We start from the raw sequence: 19,114 nt of genomic DNA on the forward strand, positions 1-19,114 counted from the left end.
TTGGTTTTTTGAAGAAGAGCTGTTTAAATACAAGGGCAAGTGTGAATGAGATGTATTGCTATGTGCTTTGTTCTTTTAAAGTGAAACTTACCTTGATTTTTGCAGGCACTAGCCTACTTTGAGCAGCTCAAGATATCTCAGGATGCTTGGCAAGTCTGTGCAGAAGCATTAGCTCAGAGTATATACAGGTAATGTAACTAATAATTTATTATTTACATTAGTAATATGTGTGGGTCTGATTTAGCTGTGCACCATAATGGGCAAGCTAAACTGTTGAAAATTAATATGGTCTTCATACTGTTTTTAGTATCATAGTTGATCTGTGGCCTCTGTATAATGCCTTTCAAGGAAGAGTAATGTATAAATTAAACACCATATTAATTTAGTAGCCTAAAGACTGCTGGTTTTTGAAATCCAGGGGGAAAGAAGTGGCTGAGAATTGCCCACTGTGAGACTATAGGCTTTATGTGCAGTGATCTCATAAGTAGTTCCTTGCCCCTGTTCTATGGAGTATGGCATCCCATTTTTCAAGATGCAAGGAGTGTGTAATCACCACTATTTTTGCACATAGTTGTGTATTTACATCAAAAATACTAGGTTGTCACTGTTTTACAGAATAATTCAATTTGGAAGGAAATTGAGGGGTGCATATCTCCTGAAGAACAGCAGTAGTTTATAGTGAATGCTATTTTGTAAGTGATTTATCAAAACTACTGACTCAGTAATTAAAACCACATAAGATTAGAAGTTATAATCTTTAAAAAATACATTATGGTTGTTGCAAGTTTTAGATAAGATGAAAAAGCAGTGTGGATAACAGAGCTTGTGGAAGGTCTATGCTTAATCTATACTTCAGTGTGTCTTTACCTCTGATTTTTAAGAGTACAACTTGCACTTAGTGTAGAAGTGGGCCTCAAACATACTATTGAAGCCTGACAGATTTTTCTAAGGTCAGGATACAGTAGCTATTGTAGTTTTGTTTGTTCAATACTGAAATCAAACCGTAATACATAGGTGGCTATAGAAAAAAAGACTGATATCAAACATAAATATTAGTTTAACAGTTGCTCATTTCTACCAGATTAACTGCTCTGCTATTTGTCATTTTTGCTTTGAAGTAACAGTAGCAGCAGGTTTGGGGTTTTCTTCTGGTGCCAAAGGGGCAATCTGGTTGTAATATTTGAGGCATTTTTTTTTCTTCACAGAATGTGTACCGTATTGCTTCCAGTAACCGAATTTTCTTTTCTAGTGATGATCACATCAAGTTCTTCTGCTTTCAAGTTCTGGAACATCAAGTTAAGTTCAAGTAAGTAATTTTTCTTGACATCATCCATATACATCCATTTAATTTTCCCTTTTTATTGTGCTTGCAAATAAACCTAAAATGGTATCCGTTGCCTAGTTCTGGTTGCTGAGATTTCTGTAGTCTGGTGCAGAGAGCTGTCTTGTATTTCTTTACCTTTTCCTTGGAGAGGATTTGAGCAGCACGCTCTGTTCTCAGTCTGACACCTGTGTATGGCCCAACGCAGACCCAGTTAGCAAGGACTGTTTGAAACTTAGCCATTCCTGTCTGGAAATTCAGGCCTTACTCTGTACTCCCACTGATTTTTGCAGCCATGCTCTGTACAGAGTCCTGGACTTCAGACAGAGGCCTATTCATTCAATAACCATGGCAGAGTTGTTGAGAAAGGAGTCTTTTCACTCTCTGGTGGTTTCATAGAACCATAATTCTAGGGAAAAATACTTTTTAATAATATGAATGTCATTGCACAGAACTATATTTTTTTCTCACTTTGGGCTCCTTTAGTCTGGAATTGAACATCATGGAATCTTTGATTATCATCCTTACTGCTTGTAATACAAGGTCAGGACTTCAGATAGGAATATGATGTATTTTGTGACTGAGTTTTACAGTTTGGTGTGAGTGCAAATGTTAAAGATTTTTTTATTTACCCAATTTTACCTCACTGTCCAATTACTCTGCTTGTTTAATTCCTGTCACCTGCTTCCTGAAGTATGTTTTCTCTTGTTTTCTGCTGCTCATTTTCTTTAAACATTTTCAGTGGGGTGTGTTTTTATCTCTTTAATGAATAGTTGGCTGTGACAGGAACACTGGAGTCCCATTCAGCAGTCATTTCTGTTAAGGACTCTACAAGCCTATAGCTAACTCTCTTTGCAATAGAGTATTCTCAGCTTCCCTAGTCCTGGCAGAGGTATGGCTAGTGTTTGAGGTGGGCTGGATATAATGTCACAATTTGCCAGGACTATATGTATGACATAAAGCAGAATTACGTCCTTGGGTTTTTTGACATAAGCCTGATAGTAACTGTAGCACAGGTCAGATAGGTGAAGGGTTTCTTGTACTCTGTAGTGATAGTCTTCAATGTGTAGTAAACTTTCAAGCATTTACAGGTATCTCTTCCTTATCCCCTTGGCCTATGGTCAAATGGGTATTTTTATCATAAGTCCTATCCCTGATAGAGCAGCCTTCCTGCAAAATTTCAAGCTTCTATTCCAATATAGGAGGCAGTAATGCTTCAAAATGGGATCTATTACTATGGGTAAAATGTTTTTTATTTTTGCCTTTGAGTCAAAATTTTAACATGCAAATAGCTTTGTAAATTGCTGTCCTAGAAACTTTTCATTTACACTAATGTGGAGCATTATATACCGTACAATAGTTCTTGCTTTACTGAATGCGGGTGCTTGTCATGAAGCACAGTTGTATTTTGATCTCAATATGTTCTGTTTCAGATACTCTGAGCTTACTGAAGTCCAGCAGCAGCTAATTAGGGAAACACTCATAACATGGCTGCAAGCACAGGTACATATGTCCTTACAGCAGTCTTACATGTTATCCTTTGAAGGCCTAATATAGGTCATTGAGTGTGGACTAAGTGTTTAATCTGTTGTTTGAGTTTAAAGATGGCTTCCGGAAGAGATTTGGTATCTGATTGTTAAAAGTGTAGGAGAAATTTTTTAAATCAAGTCTTGTAAATAAGTCCGTGCCTGAACTTATTACTAAATATATGACTCTTGCATCAGAAAATGATTGTGGTTTAATCACTTATGTATGAAATAAGGTGTATTAAAAGTTCCACTTTAGAGAGGTATAATAGAGATTCTTGATGTTCCTGAGTGTCTGGAAGAGGAGCAGGCCTGCTAATTCTTTTAGACCTTACTTTGTGAAATCTTGTCTACTTAGAATGCTGGCAGATGTCCATCATCCTCTGTTAGTAGCGGCAGAGTATGGGTGATTGTTTCTTGTGGAATTAGGTACTGTAGCCAAACTTGTATTGTCAGCCCCACCCAGGAGTGTGCAGTCAGCAGAACCATCGCCTGGTTTGCCCATACCTGCCATTATACAGCTGTCATTCCGCTCTGCGCTGAAGATTACCTGAGCTGCTGTGTGGAAAGCTTAACAGTAGGAAATGGAATATAACACAACTTTAAAAAGAACAGATCATTATGAAGTGGATAAAATTCCTTTTCTCTTTGTGACAAACTGTTTCATTTAGGAGTTTATAAAAGGGAAAGGAGAGGAGAGATTGGTAGTGACAGATTTTTTGATCCGCCCCCCCTTAGATTTAGGAACTTCCGTTACTATTCTTGGCACGAATATCTAACACAGGCACAAGCTAGCTAGGAGGATTTTAACTTCCACCAAAGTTTTAGTCTTTGAGACACTTAATGCCTTGGTACTGAATGAAAAGCTTAGGACAGTGTCACCCATAGAAAACATTTTCCCTACTGCATGACAATTTAGCCAAATTTTCTTCAAATTCCTTGGAAATGTAAGGGTTTATTGTTGGTCTCAGCCAGGAAGAGAGGTAGTATATAACTACTACAGAGATCAACAAACCCTTAAGATTCTTCTCTAATTTATTAAGAATATACAGATGAAATGTCTTGTTTCTGCCAGATGCTGAATCCCCAGCCTGAGAAGACTTTCATTCGCAACAAAGCAGCACAAGTCTTCGCATTGCTTTTTGTTACTGAATATCTCACAAAATGGCCCAAGTTTTTTTTTGACATTCTGTCAGTAGTTGACCTTAATCCACGAGGTGTGGATATGTACCTCAGAATCCTGATGGCTGTTGATGCTGAGCTGGTGGACCGGGATGTTGTTCATACATCAGAGGCAAGTTATTTTTTTCATTAACACTTGTTTAAATTTTTTAAGATGTTACCTTACTTTAATTAGAGCATAAGGTTTTTAGATATGCTTTTTTCCTCTGGCAGCTGTGCTTTAGACACATGAGGTGGTTTAAATTTAATGTATTTTGTTTAGCTTTGTTTAATGCTTTCTATGATTTCATGCTTTCCAGCTAGTATTTTTTTTTTGCTTGAAAGCTTGCAAACAAAAGTTAATCAACTGAGTTTGCCAGTGTAGTGCTAGACTGACTAATTTTAAAATGTTAATTTTTCTAGTGCATGTTTTAAGGGTCCTAACATCAAAAGTCCATTTAATGATTTAGAGAACTGCTCTTCTTTTTCTGCACTTTTTTTTTCAGTGTTTGGGCATTGTGGATAATAAAAGGGAAAACTTAAGATATTTTGGTTTTATTTGTTGGAAAGGAAAAACATTCTCTTTGGGTTTCTGATTTGAGTTATTTATCTTCTTACAATACGTAATGTCTGGCAGTGGACACAAAAATGCTACTAATTTGACAAGATGCTAATCTGTGACAAGACTGATTTTATCCTTTTTCTGTATTGACAGGAGGCTCGAAGGAACACCCTATTAAAAGATACTATGAGGGAACAGTGCATTCCAAGTTTGGTGGAATCGTGGTACCAAATCTTACAAAATTATCAATACAATAACTCAGAGTTGACATGCCAGTGCCTTGAAGTAGTTGGAGCTTATGTATCCTGGATAGATTTGAGCCTGATAGCCAATGAAAGGTAAGAAGGTTTTGATGGAAAGGGTTTGCAAAAATTGCCTTGGTAGTGTGCTGACTGTATAGAATGAAATATATATATCCTTCAAAGATGATTTTTAATTCTATCTTTGGAGTTTTGGGAATTTTAGAAGAGTGATTGTTTTTGCAAGCCAAGCTGATACAATGGTCAAATTAAACACTACTCAGTTTGCTGTGTTCTCTTTAAAATTTATAAAATGTTGAGTTTTGTCAGTACAATAAAAAAGAAGAACTGTAAAAAGAAATCATTGTAAATATGCACACAAACAATATAAAGCTTCTATACAATGTTACTTTGTACATATAAAGCTAAACTTTTTTTTTCTCTGAAGGTTTATAAATATGCTGCTAGGTCACATGTCTGTGGAAGTTCTCCGGGAAGAAGCCTGTGATTGTCTGTTTGAAATTGTAAATAAGGGGATGGACCCAATTGATAAAACAAAACTGGTTGAGTCTTTATGTCAAGTATTGCAGTCTGCTGGCCTCTTCAGTATTGATCAGGTTTGTGCATTGATTTTTAACAATAGGAATAAGTCATAGGTTTCTGACAGTTCTTAAATAAGCAAGTGCACAGAAAATTTTTATAAAAGAGTCTATAGATTAGATGGAGTATTTTTGCCTCTGTGTCAAAGCTGAATACTTAGTACAGTTTTCTCAAATTTAAGAGCTTGTTTTTTCATTACTAATTTGAACACACAGCATTTCATTCTAGAAGCAAGGTATTATATAACTTCTCTGTTCCTCTCTTAAAACATGTTGTTTGTACTGTTAATACTGATTCTGTGTTTCCTTGTCTTGAATCTTCCCTCCTGAATGATTCTGTAATAGGTATTGTAGCCAAGACAGCTAATTTAATGTCTCACCCTAAAAAATTCTATGCATAATTAGGCAGGGGAAGGAGCTTTCATAAGGACATGTATGCTGTTTTGCATGTGTGCACCATCAAACATGAGGCTTGAAATGCTTATCTGTAAGCTGGAGAAGTATACCACCTAACTAAACACACGTTGCCTGGCAGTTGCTGTGTTAAAGGAACAGCTGTTCACTACCTGCTGTGGAGAAAGAACAACCAGTCCTTCTGAAGCTGTAGTTCTTAGATTGCAAGGCTTTTACCTCTTACTTTTGAAACCTTGGTCAAATTTGTTTTCCTACTAATAAAAATCTTACCTGACTTTCTTAGGTAGACTTATTTTTTTCACTTTTGTACAGTTACGGCAGAGACCAAAACGTCTCTTTGAGGTGGCTGCTTTAGGGGTATTTCTCAATTGTGATCAATGTTTTTCTGCAAAGCAAGCCAGAAATATTTAATATTAACTCACCTTTAATGCAGGCAGTACTGCAAGGTACTTGTTATCAGTATTTTTGAAGTGAGCTGCAGCTGGTAATTCTTTGAAGTTTTTTCATAAAAAGATTTTCCTCTTAGACAGCCTAAAACTTATGGTAGGCATGTGCTGCTGCTTTTTATTTTGAACCTGCTTATTGCTGTAAAAAGACAAACAAACAAATTGAAGAGATGAAGCAAGCTACTGTTGTGTAATGGAGGACAGCCAAATCTGGCATTGCTTTAACTTTTTTCTCTCTCCATTCCCAGAGGAAAAAGAACCAATTGTAGGCAATTGGTAGTTTCCAGCTAGGAGGCAAGTGTTGGTTTAATTCTACATACTAGACATGGGTAGTAGAGTTTGTAGTCTTGTGCTATTTAAACATAAGCTCTGTTAGTATTTTTAATCAGGTGTCTTTTCTTGCAGGAGGATGATGTGGATTTTCTGGCCAGATTTTCCAAGCTGGTCAATGGGATGGGGCAAGCATTAATAGCTAGTTGGACTAAACTGATAAAAAATGGTGATATGAAGAGTGCTCAAGACACTCTACAAGCTATTGAAGCAAAAGTGGCCCTGATGTTGCAACTTCTAATTCATGAAGATGATGACATCTCTTCTAACATCATTGGCTTTTGTTACGACTACCTTCACATCCTGAAACAAGTAAATATGTCTGGCTTCAATTTCATGCCAATTCTGGCATGATTTCATTTGATTTTTTTAATGAATGTCTCATACTTTAGGCAAGCTGACTTGCAAAATAGTTTTTTTGACTAATTAGCATTCCGTTTCTTTAATGCCACTGGTCATGCTATTTCTCTAGCACTGTTTAGAGATCTGAAGGAGTTGAGTTAAATCTTGTGATAAGGGGAAAGTAAGATCATATGGCTGTTAAAAAAGAAAGTCTTTCTCTTAGACAATAATAAAGGAGTTAAAATACAAAAAAATAACACTTGAATTTTATTTTCCAGCTTTCTGCACTTTCAGACCAGCAAAAAGCCAATGTAGAGGTAGGTTTTTTTTTTTTTTCTACAGATTCTATTCTTCAAGAACACATGAGATCAGAATATTTCATTTTGCTGAAACAAATCATATTTCATTTACATGTCTCAATGTATATGTAACAGTAATTAAAAGTGAAGACTTAAAAGTAAGGACACTTCCGTCTTTTGCTAAGTAACTACAGTTGTTTCTTTAAATAGTAAACCTATATTGAATTGCGTATGAAGATGAAAGCTGTTTTAGAGCTGGTCTTCCCAAATAACCCTTGTGCATATGTTGGCAAGCTCCTCTGCAGGCTATACTGTTCAAAGAATATTCTTAAATCAACATGGAAGAGTTGTTTCCTTGAAGTTTTTATTTTTTATTGAAACCTGCCCTAATTGCAAAGGATTGGAAGAAATCTACAAAGGAAGATCATAAATATAACTCTTAATAAGTTAAACTTAGAAAGAAGTAACAATTGAGAGATAACAGTTGTAATTATGAGCAGTTATATGTTAGCCATTACATCAAGTATACATTAAGTTTAAATAGACAATCATAAATTTATATATAAAACATAAAGTTTATGTCCCGTTTTGGAAGTAGTAAACCTATATGGATTTTTCAGCCCAGTCTGCACCAATGTAGATGTACTGATTTGGATGTTGAACTGGTTAGATTGGTACAGATATTTTGTAAGTTCATACAGCTAACAGGTGTGATTCCTTTTTCTTTACAAAGAAAACTAAATTCTGTATCTGTTCTAACATGAAAAGTTGAATTTGGGTAACCGGTGTAGAGTATCTTGATCTCCTTTTGTCTAATGTCTATTTAAATTGGATTAGGTAGCACAAAATGAGAACTTTGATTATAACACTGACTCTTTTTATTTTTGTGACTGTCTTTTGTTGTTACAGCTAGATCAAATGACGTTACTACTGCAGTACATTTAAGACACTAAAAGTTGGAATCTGTTACTGTCCTGAAATATGTTGGTTTAAGTTGCTTTCATAATGGAGATTTTCATGCTGTAAATATTTATTAATTTTACTGAGTGCTTCTTCAGGATTTGTGTTAAACTGAGACACAATTTAATAATAGTAACAATATTTTTTTTCTTTCATCCAACTTATAATGAGAAAGTAATGGGAAATAGTCTTAATCTTATTGTTGTTTGTCTTAAGCTTTAAATCTTGTGCTTAGCAGCATTCCTTTCAAGTCCTGCATTTTAAAGTTTACGCTTTCAACTTGTTCATTATTTGAACAGGAAAAAAGGGGAGCTTGTTTCTTGAAGTTTCAAAGTTTTTTTCTTATCAGTAGTATCACATTTTTAATTCTTAAAATGACAGGTCTTTCTAAACATTTTTGGCTACAGATAATGCATTAATATTTTGCAGTTACTTTAATTCTTAAATACCATTTCTTTTAGGGAAGCAGATACAGGTCATGGTGACACTTGGTGTCAAAGTATCTATTTCGAAAAGATGACCAAGAATTTCACCTTAGTAGCCTAGGTTTAATTCATTGGTCCATTTTGGTGTTGATGAATTTCAGGTTTTGCAGTTAAAATGAAAAATAGTAATCATGGTTTACTTCTCAAAAGGTTTTTTTGTGTCATTCAGACTTAAGTAGAGCTAAGATCAAGCCTTTATAGCTGCTTTGGGATGTACCAACAGTCTCTACTAAGGTTATGTTGCACTTCGTTGCTCTAATTGATCTGACAACTTGCTGCTGCAAATTATGAATGGAGGTGTAGAGACCCTCCCATTGAGGGACAAGGTGCAGAAAGGGCCCCCTTGCTTTCCAAACTTCTCAGAGAGGAGTGTAAGTGCAGCTGGATCCAGTCTTTCTCCCAGGCTTAGTCAATAGTTTATGTATAAAGGATTCTGTAAGTGTAATTGAAGCTTTTTGCGACTTTGTTTTGCAGGATTGAAGATGGCAAACCAAATATATAAATTATTTATTTAATTGATGTTGATGATAATGATTAGACTAAAATACTTTAATCAGGAGTATTTACCACATGCAATGTATAGTAGTTATATGTACTACTGTATAGTATGCTGTTTCTTGAAGCAGTGTTGAAACAGCAATGTTAAAGATGGCAAAACAATTACTGAATAGAGATAGATGTTGTGCACACCAGTTACTATGAACTGTTAGAGATGTTATAGCTAAGCTCACTTATCCTTTTAAAATAGTACCTTGGACAACCTGTTAATCAGGATGACTGAACTAGACAGAGGAAGTTGTTTTCAACGTGAACTGAACAGCACAAATTACAAGCAGGAAATAAAGCTACATAGTACTATCAGAGACTGAGAGCTCCAAAATGCCTCTTCTGTCTGTCTGGAATAGCAGATGTGTATTGTTTGGATATAATCCATCTGATTTGATTTGGACTGTTAACTTCTGCTAAACTTCTGAAAATAGTTCAAAAAGGATTAAAAATATTTGTAAGCACACTGCACTAGCTTCAATGTTTTCTTTACTGTAGTATTTTTAATGGTTTCCTATAACTTGTCTCCTTCTATGCTTAAGCTTCTGATTTTATTCTAGGCAATCATGTTGGCTGTTATGAAGAAGTTGACATATGATGAAGAATATAATTTTGAAAATGAGGTACTGTGTTGTAGGAATAAACAGACACATGCAGCATAATTATATGTCGTAAAACTTGCTCACACTTAAAATCTATATTTTTCATAGACTAAAAATTTAAAGGTAGAAAGCAAGGGTCTATAGGGGGAGGGTTTCTCCTATATGGGAAGCTTCTAGGCATGTCTGCATAGGACAGAACAACATAATAAAGGTATATCAAAGCCAGGTGAGTTAACAGTATTTGTGGCTGTATTTGTACATAGCTATTCCTAGGCAAATATAGCTGTGCTGATAACTAAACATAGCTGTTGAGGTGGCTTGTTCAGTGCAAATTTGCATGTTCTTCATGTCACTTCTGTCTTGCAAAAATACTTGAGAAATATTGCGTAATGCAACTCTGAAAAGACATGCCGCTTCAGCTACTTAAGATGGTCAAACCTCTGCAAAAATGAGCTAAAGATGGGGTAAGGTCTTTAATTTCATTTTCCTTCCACGTTTAACATCTCTGTCAGCCAGCAGTAAGGACTGAGTATGTGAGACAGACTTATGTTGCCCCAGGCTGTTCAGGGAGCTATAGTCTTAAAAGGGTTAACTTAAACTATATTCAGTCTGTCATAAATGTTGTCAATCCAATTTGAAAACTAAGCTAGAAGCTAAGAATAAATGTCTGTGAGGAACGAGTCAATTCAGCTTTGCCAAGAGCATTTACTTTCTTGTACTTTTGGCTGGTTTTCATTTTGGAAAGCCTTTTTAGCGTGTTTCTGGAGTGAATGCAGTGGATCTCAACATACATAAGTCACAGCATCTCAAGTTGTTCTGTATTGTCAGCGATGCGCTGCCAGAGTGGCAATTGGCACTCATTGCTCTTATCCCTTCAGAAATCCAACTGCAGATGGGTTCTCTGATAATCTAGGCAGAGTATTCAATTGCTTAACACTCTGCCTCTACAGCTGCTATCCTGAATGCCCACCTGAATCCCTTAGGGTCTTTTTAATATCCGTTTTGGAGGAAATTATGCCCAAAATGCATGGGACCTCTGGGCCAGTCACAATAGGATGCTTCTTCCACTTACTTCCAGTCAGGCTCATGTCAGCTTCTGCCAAAGTGAAATCTTCTGATGCCCCTGTCATGCCAGCAATAGAAACAGATTCTACTCTTGTATGTCTCTGTGGGATTAATGTGCACTGCGAACCAGTGTTGACCAAGGCCTTATATTTTTGTGGTTCAGATGTGCCCGGCCAACAAATCCACGCAATCCAAAAAACACTCTTTTCCCTAGCCTCTACCTGGCTAGAGGCAGGGCCCCTCTAAACCTGGTTATCCTTTCCCTGAGTAACTAGAGCCACTTCCTTTTTGGTGGAACTTCCTCTCTGAATCTTGCTTTTCAACAATTCACGCATCCATTGTGCCAGAGCACCGGTAGGTTTTCCATCCCATCTCTTCATGTTTTCTCCACAATCATGCAGGAGGAACCACAGCTCAGCTCATGGGGTGCCCCTTCTCTCTCTATCTGGGGAGCATCTGCGCATGGTGCCAGAACTTCTGGTCTGTACTGCAGAGATTTGGACAATGTCCTCTTTAATCTCCTCCCTGAGTTTCTTGTGGTTCTCCTTTTCTTGTCTTCTAATTTCCTCATATGCATTTACAGAGCTGCAATTCTTGCGTGTGTTGGACCATGCATCTGCATATCCTCAGAGCTTCTTCGCCATATCAAGCATGATCTCCTCCCTGTCCTCCCACTTTGTTGTTGCTAAAGCGGAAGCATATTCTTGTGGCCCAAGTCGTACAAGTTTTCGGCACATCACAGGTGTACACGGTACCAAGTCTGAGTTCCTAGTGTTTAGGTCGTCATTGAGAAGACAGGTGCTGCCACTGCCATTTCTTTCAAGCACTGAATCCCTTGTTCTGTAGTCTTCCACTGGGTTTGCTGCATATAGCGATCATCTGCACACAAATATCTTTGTGCCACACTTCCCAGGACCCGTTCCTTGGGACTCTGAGGGTGAGCCTCCCTCATCATCCCTTGGTTGATCACCAGATCATATGACAGGGATCCTAAATTCCTCACTTCAGTGCCATCCAGCATTGTAGCCTCGCCTGCAGCATCCCAAAGACGGACTAACAAACTAATAGATTCATCAGGGTGTTGAGTGTAATCCTTTCTTAGGCCACAAAGGTCCTTCAGGGAAAAGGACTCAATAGTAGCTTCTAATCTTGTGCCAGGAGTTTTGACTTCTGATTTTGTGTCAGGAGCTCACGTTGAGGGTCCATCATCTGGATCATCATCCACTGGTCGATGGGTTTTGCAGGTGAGCTTCTTCCTGCAGCGACTGCCGGTGTCTTAAGCTCACTGTCTGGTTTAGCTACAGCCTGAGTATCTGAGGTGTTGCCTGCAGCCTGCATGACTGGGGTAGCTGCTGATTTATGTCCGTGCCCCCCCTGCCTTTATCTGCTGCCCTGCAGTATCTAGCAGCATGCAATAAGCATATGCCAGGGCCCAGATTACTGCAATGAGCTTTTTCTCCTTAGAGTCATCATGGTAGTTCTCTTTCAAGTATCTCCCCACCTAAGCTGGGTTCTGAATTTGTTCATGTGGAAAGTTCCAGGCTATAGGGTAAGAAAATCCTTCAGGGTTTGGCCTATATCCTCCCATTCTCCACACCACTCCAGATTTTCTGCACCTGGGTCTACTTCTGGGTCAGAGGTCTCATCTGCTCCTCTGGAAATCTCAGCCCTCACTCTATACAAGCTGCAAACCATATAGAGGAAAACTTAGCAGATGAAATATCAGGAAGGTGGTATCTTTAACCTTCAGGGCACACTGAGCATTCTCAAGAAGTGATGCAGCGGATTGAAGAGAGTAGAGGGAAAGAAAAAGTTGAAAAGCTGCATCTCCTGCTCCTCTAACAAACTGGGTGCAATTACTAAATGCCCAAAACTTGCTGCTGGAATTAGGACACAGAGTAGGACGAAGAAACCATAAACCAAACTCCAGTACCTTTATAAACTTCCTATAAATTATTATCACTGAGCCCAGCACAATAGCGATTCTAATCCTTTCTCCTCTACTGTAAAAGCTATGTGCTGCAGACAATACTGGAGCTATCTCCAGACAGGAAAGTAAACCTAAGGACCAGAAAGGCATTAAAACCTCAAAAAGCTTAGGGAGCAGAAACATGAAGGCCTCCAATCCAAGAGACATTGTGAATTCAAGCAGCCACATGGCTACTGACTCCTTTATCCCCTCACAAAGTACAACCAAAATGCAATCAGTACAAGTTTTTTCCACTTTCTCTAGCCCCATGTCAGGCACCAATTAAAATGTATTTACCCTGGTTTAGGGCAAATTTGTGAGAGAACCCCTGAATGGGGTCCCTCTAGGAAGCAAACCCAAACAGCCCCTTTCCCCAGCTGGTCCGGGAGGAAAACTTCCTTGGAGAAAAGTGGAAGAAACTATTTATTTAATGAAGTGCTCGCATGTGTAAAGAATGAATAATATGAAACAATAAAACCTCTCATTGCTCGGAAGTAGGATGGTAAATTCAGAGATCCTTGCTGTGGGTAGTTTAGCTTGCTCAGTCTCTTATCAGTTCTTCCGGTGCTGGAAAAATGTCGTCCTAGGCCCCAGGGGGCGCCGGTGTGAGATGCGGGAGTGTCTGGGTTTTTCAGTCCAGAGCAGGTTTAAACAGCCCTCAGACACGCACAGTCCAGGAGCCGGAATGCAGAGGAGGGAATGCCTTTTCAAAACTAACTCCGCACATCTTCTTTCTCCCCGCTTTGCTCTTTGAGCTAGTCTCACAGCAGTGATTCTCTCTCTTCAGAATCCTGCTTTATGAGTCTCTGCTTCATGCTCTTCAGGGTTGCTCCTCCATGACCAGCTAACCCTGTCTTTTATCTCACTCATCCTTGTTGGATATAGCTGTTACTCATCAGGGCTGAGATTGTATTGGTTAATTAACACAGCTGTTACTTATCAGGGGTTACCTAGTCTTGAATGTACAGAACTTAACATACACCATAAACAGAACAGACAGCTGGGGATACAAGAATCAAAAAGTCACCCCAGGACAATAAGCCATAAAAGGAGCCTGCTGTTATGTTGTAAGAGCACTGGATGAGCATTATTGAATTCTCTGAGTGTGCTATACTTGTTTTGTATGTACAAGGTTTTTTTTTGCTTTAGCTGTAGTAGTTTAAAATGGTTATGGATGAATTTAAACATGAAAATAAGGGCTTTAGTGATGTGATTTTTTTTCGTAGGGTGAAGATGAAGCAATGTTTGTGGAGTACAGAAAACAGTTGAAACTGTTGCTGGACAGACTTGCTCAGGTTTCACCAGAATTACTATTGGCATCTGTCCGCAGAGTTTTTAACACTACACTTCAGTAAGTTGGCGTTTATAACTTTGTTTTGTATGATGCCTTTTTGGGGGTTGTTTCTTATTTTCCTTTTGTAAACCATCAGTCTGTAGTGAAATGTGTGATGCAGCCAGGTGAAGTCAGTTGGCAGAATGAGCTCATTACAACTTGATGATAAATGTGACTTTGTATAATCTGTTACTCAGGTCCTTAGAAAGAAAAAGCTTTCTTTTTATAATCTTAAATGGCAGCTTTTCTTCCCTATTGATGTTTCTTGATCTTTGTCACTTACCTACACCAGCTGTTTGGAGAGGTATTCACTTTGCCACATATGAGAAGAGTTTCCTTGAGGTGTAAATATTTGTAAATATTATGCATTACTTTTACCGGAAAAACGAGGTTGGATGGGGGAGGAAAAATCTAAGTGGAGTATTTTTGTAAAAAAAAAAAAAAAAAGTAGCTCTAATCCTGCACACAAGTAAAGGAATGTTACGAGTCCCCTGGCTAGGAGGAGAGCTATGTGTATACAACTAGAAATCGAGTATTGTTTGTGGCTACCTTGAGCCTTAACTGAGCCTCTTCTTATGTGAAGCTGAACGGCTTGTCCTCATGTCATAGTAGATGCATTTGTATCTAAATAAAGACAATAGAAATCTGTAGCTTTCAAGCTGAAATTGGCAAAAGAAAGTTGGTGGTGATCTGATGAGGAGGTGGTATTTTAGAGGATAAAGTCTCTCTGAACCATCCTGAATAACTGCCTTCCGATGTTTTCCTTAGTTTAAATCTGTTCTTTTTATGCTCTGCATCTGAAAAAGGCTCAAAAGAAAATTTTACCATGGTATAATTGTGATTATTTCATGAAGTACTAAAGACTGTCATGATCTTCATATTCTTTCTGTAGAAACTGGCAGACTACACGATTTATGGAAGTAGAAGTGGCAATAAGGCTGCTGTATATGTTGGCTGAGGCTCTTCCTGTATCTCATGGTGCTCACTTCTCTGGTGATGTTACTAAAGCTACAGCTTTACAAGACATGATGAGAACGGTAAGCATGTCTTGAGAGCTGTTTAAAAGTACCACTAAATACTGGAATGTGTCAGTTCAAATGGCTTATCTTAATTACCAGCACGTCACTTATGTTGCAGTTAGGTTTTATAAACAGCCAAAATACTAATTTGCTAATGCTTTTATTTGTAGCTGGTGACTTCCGGTGTTAGTGCCTATCAACACACATCCGTGACCCTGGAATTTTTTGAAACGGTGGTTAGATATGAAAAATTCTTTGCTGTTGAACCTCAGCACATTCCAACTGTACTAGTAAGTTTCATCTCATCTATATTTTTAACTAGATGAGACTAGATAAGTTCTTTAGACTTCAGAAATTTTCCTATTCTCTGAAGGTCCCTAAGGGAGCTGGAGTTCTTAACTTATTGGAAGATTAGAATCATCCTTGTTTAGGCATTCTAAGACTGAGATGCTTTATTGATTGCAGATGGCATTTTTAGATCACCGTGGTCTTCGTCATACAAGTCCCAAAGTACGCAGTCGAACAGCTTACCTCTTTTCCAGATTTGTCAAGTCTCTTAAGTGAGTAAATAAATGTGTACAAATGGCACTGAAATTACTACACACAACACTTCTGTATGTCCCAGTTTCCATCTGAATGGGCTGGGCTTCAGATGGACTGCAGTGAAGTAAAATACCAAAACAGGGCAATAGCAGGGTTGTTCTACTGTGTAATACTAAGGTAGCAGTGGAACACATATGCCTAGTTTATTCTGAACAGATGTTAAAGCTGATCAACAATATAAATACCTTTTCTACTTTTTCTTAGTAAGCACAGCTGAGTGTGAGTAGATCTAGAGACTTCCAAGAGTAACTCTTCCCTCTCTCTAATTAAATTTTGATTCGTTTTAGAACTTCTACTGATGAAGTTTACCCAGCGTATGAGTCCTTTGAACAGTCCTGTCTGGTTGGGCTGATTTCACAGGCATGTATTTCATTTAGAGGCAGAAGAAGGTCAGAGATGGCTCAGATTTCAACATGATTTTATTTTTCAGCTGTTCAAAATACTTCACTTAAGTTATGCATATTTTTTAAAAATGAGGGAAAGAAAGAAATGGTTTTTTCCCACTATGCCATGTATTTATTTGGTCTACCAGTAGCATCATACCCATAAACCAGGTTTTTCTGCAGCAGTACTTTGATATTTAAAGGGGATTCCTATATTGAGAAGGCACTTTAGCATCTAACTTCACAGCTTAAATAAAATATTTTGAAACCCGTAAAAATGAATGTGCTTCTAAGTAATGTTATGTACTTGTCTTTTAATTCAGTAAGCAAATGAATCCTTTTATTGAAGATGTTCTGAACAGAATACAAGACCTGATGGAACTTTCTCCTCCTGTAAGTATTTGCAGTAGTTTTTTGTAATGAGTGAGGCTTGCAATTATCAGTGTACCTGAGTACTTGCTGAATTGTAAGCTTAGCATGCAGACATTTAAGGACAAATAATTAACCTGCTTTTTTGGCGTGAGATCACTTGCACACCTTACTTTTGTACCTAATTGTAATCATCTTGCTTATGTGGATTTCTGGGAGTATAGGGTAGAGATGGGTACATATAGAAGGCTGTAATTTGAGAAGGCAGCCTTGATAGAGGGTACTTGGTGAATTATGCCTATTATCTTCCATTTTAGGAAAATGGCTACCAGGCACTGTTAAGCAGTGATGATCAACTTTTCATTTATGAAACAGCTGGAGTGTTAATAGTTAACAGCGAATACTCTGCAGAAAGAAAACAGGTTCTGATGAGAAATTTGTTGACTCCGCTGATGGAGAAGTTCAAAGTATTGTTAGAAAAACTGATGATGGCACAAGACGAGGACAGACAGATGGCACTGGCTGACTGCCTCAATCATGCTGTTGGGTTTGCTAGGTAGGTACAGCACAGTAACACTGTATGTTTCTGGTTTGAGTAAATGGGAAGTACAAAGGATTTACTGGGAGGAGGGACTGAGTTTTCTATTTTACTGACCTAGAAAATCATCAGTGGTTGTAGAATCTCTTTTGATAGCTGAGAAAATAAGTCCCCTTAGAAGACTCTGCTTTGGATGTACATACAGAGAACATTGAGCAAGTTCATAATGAATCAGAATCTATTTCTTTGCTCAAAGAATTGTATGGAGCTAATCAAATCATATATTGTTGGTAAATTGTTAGAATTTAGTTCTCAGAAACTGCCAGAGTGATGCTACTTCATATGGAAATACTCTGTTCGTTACTTCCGCAGTCTGACTCCCGTTCATGAAATGGAGTATTTGTAGTTTAGTGCCTGGGTTAGAAAGCATTTGTTCTCAGTGTTACTGCTTCTTCAGTGTACTGGAATGTGAGCTTATGGAAAACTTGATGTGTGCTTTTACAGCCGAACCAGCAAGGCTTTCAGCAATAAGCAAACTGTAAAACAATGTGGATGCTCAGAGGTTTATCTGGACTGCTTACAAACATTTCTGCCAGCTCTCAGTTGTCCATTACAAAAGGAAGTTCTGAGAAGTGGTGTCCGCACTTTCCTTCACCGCATGATTATTTGCCTAGAGGAAGAAGTTCTTCCATTCATTCCTTCTGCCTCTGAACACATGCTTAAAGATTGTGAAGCAAAAGATCTTCAAGAATTCATTCCTCTTATAAACCAAATAACAGCTAAGTTTAAGGTATGATATTGCATAAGCTTTTCAGGGTCAAAGTGTTAATGAGAGATCTTATTTTCTAGTTCTGGAAAAACAGTTAAGTGTTAGAACCATCCCTAAAAATTAATAAATAAGTGTATTTTGGGCTGCTATTGGGAAATGTGTCTTTGATCACAGTCATATGTTGCTGGACTCACAGTGATTAAATGACTGGGGTTTTTTTCTTTGATTAGTCTTAAATGTTTGTATTGTGTTTAATTTTGTGGATTTGATATTTTAAAATACTACTTGCAGCACAAATTTTTTTATTGACAGAATTAACTTCATACCCTCCACTAAAGTTTTAAGTTAATACTATGAATTAGCTTACAAATACACAAGCTTTGAAGTGAATTCTCATCTTTCATAATGAGATTTCCAGAAGATACAGAAATACCAAATATGTGTATAAGGAGGAATATAGATTTATACTGGGGATAACAGTAGATAATTAAAAATAATCCGTGAAAGATGAGGAATGTAAAAAGAAAAGGTCACAGGAGCAAGATGAGACAAATACCATGTTCAGGTGTAATGTTTATGTTTGTGTTATACAGTTCTATTCTTATTATAACATGGTAAAATAAAGATCCTAGTTTCTATAGTCTTACCTTGAATACTTTAAAGGCATAGTAAAGATAAGATAAAAGATAAAAACTTGCATAAGCATTAAGAAATTAACTTACATGAGTTATTATGAATATGAGCTGCCACTTTGGGGAATTGTGACATGACTGAATAGCACACACCTTCAGTTTTTCAGTTCATAATTAATTTAGTGCCCTTACATATATTTCTCATTAAAAGTGTTTTAAGTGACAAATTTATTCTGTAATGTCAGTAGGAAGAGTTTCTTTAGTAATCCTTAAAGAAAAGTTCTATAAAAGCTGGTCTGTTGCCAGTTTTAACGTCTTAGAGATGGTATTTCAGGAAATTTGAAATGGTCTGTCTGAACAGAAGGAGGAAAAATCCTGAAAAACCTTTTCCTACACAAAATGAGTTTAGACAGGACTTGGGGTTTTTTGTGCTTAGAATAGGTGGTGTGTAAGTAAAAGTGCAGTAATGTTCATGGTGACCTTGGTGCAACTTGTTATTGTTGTAAGTAATTATATGAAGTTACTAATGTTAAAAGTGAATCCAAGCTGAGAATTCTAATGTGCCTTTAAGTTTTATGCCTTCTAAATGTTCAGTTTTGGTT

At 37.5% G+C, this 19,114-nt stretch overlaps 1 protein-coding gene across 2 annotated transcripts in view; it reads left to right on the forward strand.

The window, feature by feature from the left end:
• XPOT (exportin for tRNA) overlaps window positions 1-19,114 on the forward strand; it is a 29,570-nt gene that overhangs the window by 5,473 nt on the left and 4,983 nt on the right. For both annotated transcript variants that reach the window (XM_040062366.2, XM_040062367.2), the window contains exons 3-18: window positions 106-188; window positions 1,250-1,306; window positions 2,755-2,824; window positions 3,923-4,141; window positions 4,724-4,908; window positions 5,258-5,426; window positions 6,674-6,910; window positions 7,219-7,257; window positions 9,791-9,853; window positions 14,093-14,217; window positions 15,092-15,236; window positions 15,389-15,508; window positions 15,684-15,778; window positions 16,528-16,597; window positions 16,891-17,129; window positions 17,616-17,901. In XM_040062366.2, coding sequence (XP_039918300.1) covers window positions 106-188; window positions 1,250-1,306; window positions 2,755-2,824; window positions 3,923-4,141; window positions 4,724-4,908; window positions 5,258-5,426; window positions 6,674-6,910; window positions 7,219-7,257; window positions 9,791-9,853; window positions 14,093-14,217; window positions 15,092-15,236; window positions 15,389-15,508; window positions 15,684-15,778; window positions 16,528-16,597; window positions 16,891-17,129; window positions 17,616-17,901 — 2,202 coding nt within the window. The remainder of the gene's footprint in view (window positions 1-105; window positions 189-1,249; window positions 1,307-2,754; window positions 2,825-3,922; window positions 4,142-4,723; window positions 4,909-5,257; window positions 5,427-6,673; window positions 6,911-7,218; window positions 7,258-9,790; window positions 9,854-14,092; window positions 14,218-15,091; window positions 15,237-15,388; window positions 15,509-15,683; window positions 15,779-16,527; window positions 16,598-16,890; window positions 17,130-17,615; window positions 17,902-19,114) is intronic.

The sequence above is a fragment of the Hirundo rustica genome, chromosome 4, assembly GCF_015227805.2.
Source record: "Hirundo rustica isolate bHirRus1 chromosome 4, bHirRus1.pri.v3, whole genome shotgun sequence".
Lineage (NCBI taxonomy): Eukaryota > Metazoa > Chordata > Aves > Passeriformes > Hirundinidae > Hirundo > Hirundo rustica.